The following is a 10,645-nucleotide window of genomic DNA, read 5'->3' as shown; positions in this document are numbered from 1 at the left end:
TTGGATGACTAGAGAGAGATGGATAGTCTAATTAAAATATATATAAGGCACAACATAAGGCAAACTCGTTAGAAACAAATGAGGCCCTAGTAAGCACTACTTCTAATTATGTCTTGCAAACCTACATCTCTACACTAGGAATTGTAAGAACATAATGTAAAGCACAAGTGTAGAGTGATGAAACTACACAAGAGGATGACACAAGATATAACTCCGTGGTTCGGTGATTTGTCGGTCACATACGTCCATGTTGAGGCAAGCCAAGGATCATCGCTCCTCTACAAACTCAACAACCCCTCAAGGTTGGCTCCAACTGTGAACACTTGTCTAGAGCTTAATGAACCTACAATGTGCATCTCTAAGCCCCGGTTCCACTAAAGTTGTTGTTTGCCAACTCCAGCAAGGATGGGCACAAGAGCTCCGCACAATCATCTTTGGAGCACCTCATAATCTTCAATTGAGTGCCTCAACGGAGTCACCGATGCTCCTAGCCATCTAGGCATTACGAAAACCACCAAGAGTAATAAGAAAACTACAGCGAACAGATCACCTAGTGGCTAGTGCCACAAGATGCTATCTCTCAAAGCAAATGCACTAGATCACTCTAATTTCATAGAGAATGCAATCACTAGCAAGAAAATGCATATAGGATCGACTGTCACAAACTACTCCTAGACTTAGAAGCACTAATATGAGGAGGAGATCACTAAGGAGTACGAAGAGGAGATTCCTAGTGAGTCGCACTCGAAGTTGCTACTGACCTAACCACGCACCTTGAGTATACCCATGGCTAGCCTTGGTGCATCCCATTTGATGTTTAGGGCAAGTGATGTAGGCTAGTTGATAGGACTGTCTTTAGGTTGCAAAACTCTTTGTGGATTTGGGTCAATAGAGCACACTAGAAACTAGTTTAATATTTTTTCTATTGTAGATCAAGAAAAGCCATAGGATTGGTTTTAGAGACCCAATTCATCCACCTCCTTCCGTGTCTCCATGTCCAAGGATGACACATGTGTGTGCCTAATGACCCATGCCAATGATCGATAGGTGAACATGTTTTCATTATCGACCATATTTTGGCGTGGTTGACAGAGATGCCACTTGATCGTGGATGTCACGGGGAGGCAAGGGCAACAGGTAAGTACTTTGGATTGGCAACAAGTTCAATGAGCTTGTTGCATAACTTTGTGGATGGTCTTCGACAACGCTTGTTCTTCTGAGTCCAAGTCGATGAAGCTGGCCTGGATGGCAGAGAGGACTTGTGCTCTCCACAAGGCATCTGGTCCTATAAGCTTTCTTTGGGATTTTATAGCTTGGAGCAACAATAATAAGTTACCATGAGCAAGTTTATAGAACAAATGTTTGGTCCTGGTTACCATGTGAGAGGTGGTGTAATACAAATAGCCATTCCAAGCGCTCCATATCAACATCGCTAGAAACAACCCATAGGCGTTTGCTTGACTTACAAGAAAGAACAAATACAAATCTAGCCTACAAACATGGAGCCGTGATAAGTGAAACTGCAAACCGAGAAGACAAATTTACCAAGAGACAAACCACAACACCTCACAACAAATTAACTGCAATCTGGTGTCAAATTTTACCACAACACCAAACTAACACAGACAAAAAAAAATTAATGTAATGGGAGTAAGTTATTTTAGGGCAATTTACCATGCTTTAGTGCAACTGCAAAAGTGAAACTGTACTGCAATTTACTGTCAACTTTACTGCAATTGCTACCCATGATTTGCAGGCAATTTTAGTTGTTTTTTTCCCTTAAAAAGTAGGGAAATTATGGCATGGTGTGACGTCAATATTGCTGTAAAACCAGTCGCCGTCAATTTCATGACAGGTGTAACAATGAAAGCTAAACTGATTGTTCCAGGCAGTGCAGTGCGTAAACAAAGGTGTCTGCCTGGACATGCAATGCAACGGACACAAACGTCAAAAGAATTGGGCGAGTTTAACGCGATGCCATGAAGAAAAGCACAAGTAAACAAAACGAGAGTCAGCACTCAGCAGGCCATCTGCACATGTCGCTTTCCGTCCTATCTGTCGATCCATCTCTTTGATTTCTCCTCCTTCTGCAGCTCCGGTTTCTTCCATAAAAAAGGTCGTAAATTCTTTCACTACGGGAGGATGGAACTAAAAACTCTTCTGATATTCTAAACAAATACTCGACTGATGCTTGCCATGAAGAAAAGCACAAGTAAACAAAACGAGAGTCAGCACTCAGCAGGCCATCTGCACATGTCGCTTTCCGTCCTATCTGTCGATCCATCTCTTTGATTTCTCCTCCTTCTGCAGCTCCGGTTTCTTCCATAAAAAAGGTCGTAAATTCTTTCACTACGGGAGGATGGAACTAAAAACTCTTCTGATATTCTAAACAAATACTCGACTGATGCTTGCCAGACAGTATAGATTTGTCTAGTCCCATTGGACTAGACAAAACATATTTAGCTCAGTAGTAACCGGGAAATAGTATATTGCATTTCAGAAGATTTGAATCGGTAAAAGAGTAATTTGTTCTCTGAAGAACCGAGACATGAATCAAAATACAGAACCGGACTGTAGAACGGCTGGTGTCAGGGAAAGACAACCACTGCAGATACCCAATAACACAACTGACATTCTTATTCCTCGTCATCCTCCTCGTCGTGGAAGCGCAGGTGCTCGTCATCCTCCTCGTCGTGGAAGCGCAGGTGCCTCCCCTCCGGCACCGGCAGCGCCCTGAGCATCAACGCGCCAAGCTCCGCCCTCGCCTCAGCTGCGTCCGCCACCTCCTCGCGCTCGATCTCGTCGTCACTGTTGTAGATGAACCTGGTGTGCTTCCCCTCGAACTGCGGCAGCCCGGCCTTCTTCTCCTCTTCACCCAACATGGTCATCCTGCTCATCTCCTCGCACAGATCATCGTAGCAGTCGTCGTCGCTGTCTTCTTCCCAGTCCTCCTCCTCCTCCTCTTCTTCGGTGTACTCTGCCGCCGCCAGCTCCTCCACGCCCAGCTCTTCTTCGTCGCCCTTCTCGGAGCTGGCATGGACCTGAATGGACCAGGCAGAGGAGCTGTCGTCCTCAGGTGGTGACGACTTGTCCATGTAGCTGCCGGTGCTGCTCTCCTGGAGGGAAACGGATGACGCGACGGCTGATCCATTGGACTCGTCGGACTTCTCAGGGGAGTCGTCGAACACCAGCGCACGGTTCAGCTGGCACTCGCCCAGCTTCTCCTCTGGCTGAGGCGGAGGCAGGGAAGCTGCAATGACCTGCACAACATCGGGAGCAGCAAAGCACCTTAGGACCAAATGCAGTAGCCAGCTGAAGGAAAATTCAATCATATATCAAGATCAAGATTACTCTACTTGCTGCCCGACTAGAAGATATACATCAATTTGCAGTTCTGAAAGAGCTAGCATGCCATTGAGATTTGAGAACGGGCTAGATGCAGCTAACAATGCAAGAGACCTGACAATGCAGCATGAAAACACTCAGAAAATTCTATCATATATCAAGATTACTAGCCGACACCTACGACAGCCGACACAGGTTGGGAGAACCCATGAATCAAACTTATCATACAACGTGCAGAATTGCGAACTAAACTAACATGGACGTGCACAAAGAAGGTTAACGAATAAAGATACTAGATGAAATGGTACACAAGCTTCTGCATCAGATTGACAAGAACATGCGTTCCCTGATTGAAATTGGAAATCCACTACTCAGCACAGAAAAATTGGGTCAAAACTCTACCATGCATGTCGAATTGTCGACTGTTGCTCCTCGAGGAGTGGAAGATTTCATCCATTGCTGAATCGACAAGAATCGACAATTACATTACCTGAAGCTTAGGAATCAGCAGTTCCTCTTCATCGAGGACGCAGGGAACGGCGGCGGCTCCATCAAGCAGGAGGAGGCCTTCCCTGGGCGCGGAGACGGGGCCGATCTGCGGCGTGTTGGCCGGTGTGGGCGCAAGAAGCTGGGCCGGGGACCTGGAGACGCCAAGCAGCGCCTGGATGCGCGCGGGCCTGACTAGGGCGGCGGCGCCGCCGCCCTGCTCCACCTCGACATTGTGCAGGAGCGCCTTGACCTGGCCGCGCAGGAGCGCCTCCCCGGAGCCGGGCGTGCGGCGCGGGGCCCTGCGGCGGGTCTTGGCGGGGGTGGTGTCGGTGGCGTGGAGGCCGCCCGCCGCGAGGCCGACGATGGGGGAGTCGTTGCTGATGTCGTGCAGGGCGGCGCGCGTCTGGGCCTGGGTCTCCACCGCGGCAGCCTTCTTGACCCGGGAGAAGAGGGCGGCGGAGTCCAACGCGGCGGCGGCGCTCTTCTCTGCGGAGAATCGAAAGTGGGCGTTGTCAGGAAACACATCCAAGAACGCGTCGAAACTGAAGAAGCGATCCAGCGATCAAGAAACAGAGAGGCGAGGTTGGGAGAAGAAGAGGACTCACGGGCGGATGCGGCGGCGGCGAGCGAGCGGGTGATCCTCCTGGAGGACAGCGGCGTCTCCATCGGTGGCTGCTTTCTCGTCGAGGCGGGTGAGAGGCGCGCGTCGCTGGTGCAGTGGGGGGCGCTCAAGGAAAGAGACGACGTGCGCGGGGAGCGGGAGAGACGGGGAAGCGGGGGTGGAGACGGCGGCGGAGGAGCGCTTGGGGTGCCAGTTTTAAGCGTTGGGATTGTGGCAGGACAACGGTAATATGACCGTTGACGAGGAGACGGCGAAGGCAGAACGGCGCTGCTGTCCCTCTCCCTCCGTACTAGCCGTTGCGTGGTTTGTTGCTGCTGGGTTGGGCCTGCAGGCTGCAGCACCTACACGGCAACGCCGACTTGCCCTTGTGGGCAGGGCCGCTTCTTCGTTTGCGGGCCTGACTGGCCTTTTGTGTGGTGTAGACCACATTTTTTCCCCGGGAAAGGCCCTTTTCTGGACCACTGCTTGTATAGATAGATCAAATAGAGAGGCCCACGTCGATTCAAAGGACCACGATTGTGCTGTGCGCCTGTGCCATAGTTTTTATTTGGAAAAAGTCCAAGTAACGTCCTTCAACTTTCACGAAAGTCCGTTTTTTCTCCCTAAACTCCAAAACCGGACAAAACACCTCTCTAAACTTTTAAAACCATTCATCTTATCTCCCTGGCCCTGTTATATGCAGTTTTAAAGGCGGTTTTATCTTTATCTTTTTTATTTATTTCGGCCGGATCTTTGAAAAATCATAGTAAATCACAGAAAAATCATAAAATGAAAAATCCAATTTTGGTAGACTCCACATAAGTAGATCTACACAGTGAAAATATAATATGGTATGCTTTAGTACAAAGTTTTTGCTATAACTTTAGATTTATGTTTTTCTGTAATTAAATAGAATAATTCATAGCTATAGTTTTTATGGTCCAATTGTGGTGAAATTTTTATGGTGGGCTAATTATTGTATGCTTAAACTGTAGTAAAAATTTTATACTCATTGGATCATATATAACTTAGTTATATATTTTATTTAGGTTTATGCTTGTTAAATATAACAATTGCCCAAAAAATTCAATGCAATAAAAAAATAACAGCATCATTCATATAACAAGCAAAATAACAATAATCATTGGTTCACATGTACCAAGCAAAATAATAAATCATTGGTTGACAGACCAAGCAACATAGGTGCACTGCATTCATACAGCAATTGGCCCCCGTCCCCTATCATCCAATCACCGATAGACCTTAATCAAATTTCACCAAATCTAGCAACGTCAGATTTCAGATAATTCTCAATGCGCGACTGACAGTGACCCTGAGCGCATGCCCGGGCTCCTCGTCGAGCGCCAAAAGACCTGCATAGCAATGCCAGGCAAATATCAGTTCAAACCGTGAAGCATTGATGGGCACCATGGGGTATTAACCCCTATACCTTTACGGCTAGGCTTGGGCCGACCCGGATCAGTGGGTTCGGTCCACCAAAAGACGAGGAATCCTTATCCGGCCACCTATGGCAATTGTAACTGGCTAGGATTAGTTTCTAGATCTGTAACCCTGCCCCCCGGACTATATAAGGCGGGCAGGGGACCCCTCTAAAAAACATCTCTCATTGACATACAGCAATACAAATCAGACGCAGGACGTAGATATTACGCCTTCTTGGCGGCCGAACTGGATAAAACCTCGCGTCTGTCTTGCGTCACCGTCTTGTTTGAGGCTTGCGCATCTGTCTGCCGATAATCTACTACCTTGGGCATACCCCTAGGTAGACTGCCAACCATATTTCGTCGACAGTGGCGCGCCAGGTAGAGGGTGTGCGTACTGCTCTCCAAGCAAACAAGATGGTCATCATCTCCGGCTCCATGGCTACGCCAAACGGCCTCACGTTCACCGTCGGTCAGATCACCTGGACCACCGGCTTCGACGACTCCATCGCCATGACCACGGAGGAGGCGTGGATTCAGTCCGCGCCGACCACTACTTCGCCTGCATCGGCTATGGCTCCAACCACTACGGATACGGCTCCGACCACTATGGATACGGCTCCGACCACGATGGATCTGGCTCCGACCACGGTACATCTGGCTCCAACCACGCCTACGTCACCTTCAGCCACGCCGACAACCCATCATCCGCTTCCCCGTTGCAAAGGAAAGCAGATCGACAACACTGACCTGCTCGACTCCATCGATCGGGTCGGCACCAAACTCGCTGAAACCCTAGCTCTGGTAAGTACGATTCAAAGTCAATCTAATGAGCAGGTAACCGCTCCCCACAACAGATCTACCCGACCAGCTCGGACCAGTCGTCCTGCACGACTTGGAACAGATCTCGTGGTCATATCTACTCCTGAGGGGCGCTCCGCTCGTCGCCAGCCGGCCTACGCAATGGGTCTCTGACTCTTCGAGTACGAAGCCTCGACAGAGAACCACCAGGTCCAGCCCTACGGCCTATGAAACGCTGCCTCCAGCTACGCGTACAACCTACAACGCCGCTCGGATCTGTGTTTTATGCACCGACCTCGGCCGAAACCACGCAACTTCGTCAACATGATCCGGATTGAAGATTATCAAGAAGGATCCGTCCATACGGTCCAAGAGGGTGACTCCAGCTCCTCGTCTGGCACCGCATCTGATGCCTCCGTCCACACCAAGCTCCAGCATCACGGAGATGAAGGCGTCGAATACGATCTGGATATCCCGGATCACGCCCCGGGGTTCCCGCAATTCCCGTCCTTCCCGCCAAGGCGAGGGGGTTTGATCAACGTTGTCAGCAATGACGAACCACCGGCAGTTGGCGAAACAGAACAAGAAAGGACTGCACGCGAAGCACGCAACATTGACCGGTTTAATCGCCGGCAAATCGAAGCCAAAGCAGACCAGGAGGCACGGCGCATAAGGGTCCAGCCACGTGACCTCAACGATGCTTTCGATAGGGTGGGAGACAAACAGGTCTTCAGGACTTCAAGTGCCAACGTAGCCGTCGCCATGGCGACAATGCAACGGCTACCGAACACCCCGGAAACACAAGCAGTTCGCGATGAAATACAAGCCTATCTGACGGCTGCTATGGCCCAGACCGCGGAGATTGCAAACCAAGCTCGGGCTCCATCCGTATCAGTCGAGTCAAGCCACAGCCGCCAGCACCCAAGTCGTTCACAGCCACTCAACCAATGTGGCTCGTGCAACGACGATGGCCATGATGGTGGCCAGGATGACAACCGCCGTCGGGACAATGACCGCTGGGACAACCGCGACAATCGCCGCGATAACCACGGCCGCAGGGCTAATCCAGATGGCAATCGAGATCGCCACGATGGCAATAACGATCTCCGCCATTACCTCGGTGGACGCGATCTACGCGCTCGCATCAACCAGAGAGCCGACGATCGAGCATCCTACTGAAAGCTATCGCCGTATGGAGTATGACACCACCCACGGCCCGCCGGGTCTAAAGCAGCTTACTCCACACCTTCGCCAAGTCATATGGCCCAAGAATTTCAAGCTCGAGAAACTTCAGAAGTACGACAGCAAGGAAAACCCCGAATTATGGGTCATGCTCTATGAAACTACGTGCAGATCAGCCATGGCTGACGAGCACGTCATGTCTAACTACTTCCCAGTCGCTGTTGGTCATGCAGGTCACCAATGGCTGGTCAGCTTGCCGGCGAACTACTTTGATTCTTGGCAGGAGCTTAAGCAAGCCTTCATCGACAATTTCATCGCTACCTTGTGAACAACCGGGCAACAAGTACGATCTGCAACAGGATCTGAGATCGGAAAGACGAGCCACTGCGCGAGTACGTTCGGCGTTTCTCAGAGATGCGCATCAAGGTCCCATCAATCTCCGACAACAAGGCAATCGAGGCTTTCATCACTGGCCTCCGCTTCCACGACGCCCTAAGAGACAAGCTCCTCCAGAAGAGACCTGAATCAGTCACAGCGCTCTTGGCCATCGCTAAGAAATATGCGGACGCCGATGACGCTAAAAAGATAATTGTTGAAGAAGCAGCAAGGGTTCCACGCTCTGACCACCCTCCACACCACGACGATTACCGCGGCAATCGTGGTCGGAATGACAATTTTGACCGCCGCAACCAGCGCAATGACTCCCGTGACCACCGTGACCAACGTAATCAGCGGTGCAACCGCCGTGACGATTACAGGAGCAAGCGTGCTCAGGAAGACGACGGTGAGGTCAATACCGTGAAAAAGGGTGGCAGACGTCGTAACTACGAAGATGACTACACCAAAGCATTGAAGGGGCCCTGCCAGCTCCATCCTAAGTCAAACCATACCATGGAGAATTGCCGCGTCCTCAAGGCTATCTACACGCGTCAACAGGCTCCGGATACGTCCGATAAGCCTAACGACGCAGGGGAACAACGCAACGAAGATAACGACGATGATGATGCAGACCCTCGTCATAAATACGTCAAGCCAACTGATCACGTGCACACCATCATCGGCGGCAAGGTGTCCATTGAGACCAAACGAGAACGCATGCTGCTCGCCCGCACTTGCTTGAACGTGGCAAACACCGACAACCTTCTCACCGATCCACGGCTCCCTCCATGGTCTCACCGCGAAATCTACTTCAGCAGGAAGGACCAATGGGCCGCCATACCTGAGCTAGGGCATTTTCCCCTGGTCCTCGACCCTTGTATCAACAAGGTTTAGTTCGACAGGGTACTGATCAACGGCGGTAGCTCCATTGATATACTGTTCAAGAACAGCCTGCCCGCCCTGAAAATAGCTCAGGCGGACCTCAAGCCATACGAGGCACAGTTCTGGGGCGTTCTCCCCGGATAGAGCTCTACACCTCTCGGGCAGATCACGTTACCTATGCAGTTTGGGACTCCAGACCACTTCCGCACCGACTACGTCAACTTCGTGGTCGCTGACTTCGACGGCACCTACCATGCTATTCTTGGCCGACCGTTGCTCACCAAGTTCATGGCCATACCTCATTATAGGTATCTGGTGCTCAAGATGCCTACCGAGAAAGGAGTTCTAACCCTCAGGGGCAATGTATACACAGCTTATACCTGCGAGGATAACAGCTTCAAAATAGCAGAGGCCCACGACCTCTCTATTCGCATGGCCGAGACCATGCTCGACGCTAAGAAGACCTCAGCCGACCACCTGGAGATCCCAGAGCTCGAGGCTCCACGTAAGAACATCAGGTCTAAGGAGCACAAGGCGATCCAGCTAGTCGATGGTGATCCCAGCAAAACAGCCCTTATCGGGGTCAACCTGGATCCCAAATAGGAAGACGCGCTCATCAGGTTCTTGAGGAGCAACGTGGATGTGTTCGCATGGAAACCTTCCGACATGCCCGGTGTACCTCAGAACTTGATCGAGCACTCCTTGAATGTCAACAGCAAGGCCAAACCTATCAAGCAGAAGCTACGACGGTTCGCTCGCGACAAAAAGGAGGCGATTAGGGTAGAAGTTACACGGCTTTTGGCAGCTGGATTTATCAAAGAAGTGTATCATCCGGAGTGGTTAGCCAACCCGGTTCTTGTACGCAAAAAGAATAATGAATGGAGGATGTGCGTTGATTACACTGATCTCAACAAACACTGCCCTAAGGACCCCTTCGGCTTACCTCGCATAGACGAGGTCGTAGATTCAACCTGCCGGTTGCGAGCTCCTTTCCTTTCTCGATTGCTACTCTGGTTATCACCAGATCGCTCTCAAAAAGGACGATCAGATCAAGACGTCTTTCATCACGCCCTTCGGCGCCTACTGCTACACTGACTATGTCGTTTGGGCTCAAGAACACCGGGGCTACATACCAACGCGCCATTCAGGCCTGTCTCGCAGACGAGATAAAAGATGACCTTGTAGAGGCCTATGTGGATGATGTAGTTGTCAAAACCAAGGAAGCACATACCCTTGTTGATAACCTAGAATGCACCTTTGCAGCCCTCAATACATTCCAATGGAAGTTAAACCCAAAGAAGTGCATCTTTGGTGTTCCTTCTAGTATATTGCTAGGCAACGTCGTCAGTTACGACGGCATACGCCCTAATCTGGAGAAAGTCAAAGCTGTCTTAGACATGAAGCCCCCCAAAAAAGTGAAGGACGTCCAGAAGCTTACCGGGTGCATGGCTGCTCTCAGCCATTTCATATCAAGATTGGGGAAAAAGGACTACCGTTTTTCAAACTACTCAAAGCATCCGAGAAG

At 50.4% G+C, this 10,645-nt stretch overlaps 1 protein-coding gene across 1 annotated transcript; it reads right to left on the bottom strand.

The window, feature by feature from the left end:
- Positions 1 to 2,458: 2,458 nt before the first annotated feature.
- Positions 2,459 to 4,611, bottom strand: LOC136539271 (uncharacterized). Its single transcript, XM_066531212.1, has 3 exons — positions 4,440 to 4,611; positions 3,836 to 4,320; positions 2,459 to 3,260 (listed from the first exon to the last, which is right to left on the bottom strand). Exons 1-3 carry the CDS (start codon positions 4,498 to 4,500, stop codon positions 2,637 to 2,639), a joined length of 1,170 nt encoding a protein of 389 aa, XP_066387309.1. The 5' UTR covers positions 4,501 to 4,611; the 3' UTR covers positions 2,459 to 2,636.
- Positions 4,612 to 10,645: the final 6,034 nt, after the last annotated feature.

This window comes from Miscanthus floridulus, chromosome 2 (genome assembly GCF_019320115.1).
Source record: "Miscanthus floridulus cultivar M001 chromosome 2, ASM1932011v1, whole genome shotgun sequence".
Classification (NCBI taxonomy): domain Eukaryota; kingdom Viridiplantae; phylum Streptophyta; class Magnoliopsida; order Poales; family Poaceae; genus Miscanthus; species Miscanthus floridulus.
The sequence above is the reverse complement of the archived record's forward strand: the minus strand, read 5'-3'. Positions and strand labels throughout refer to the sequence as shown.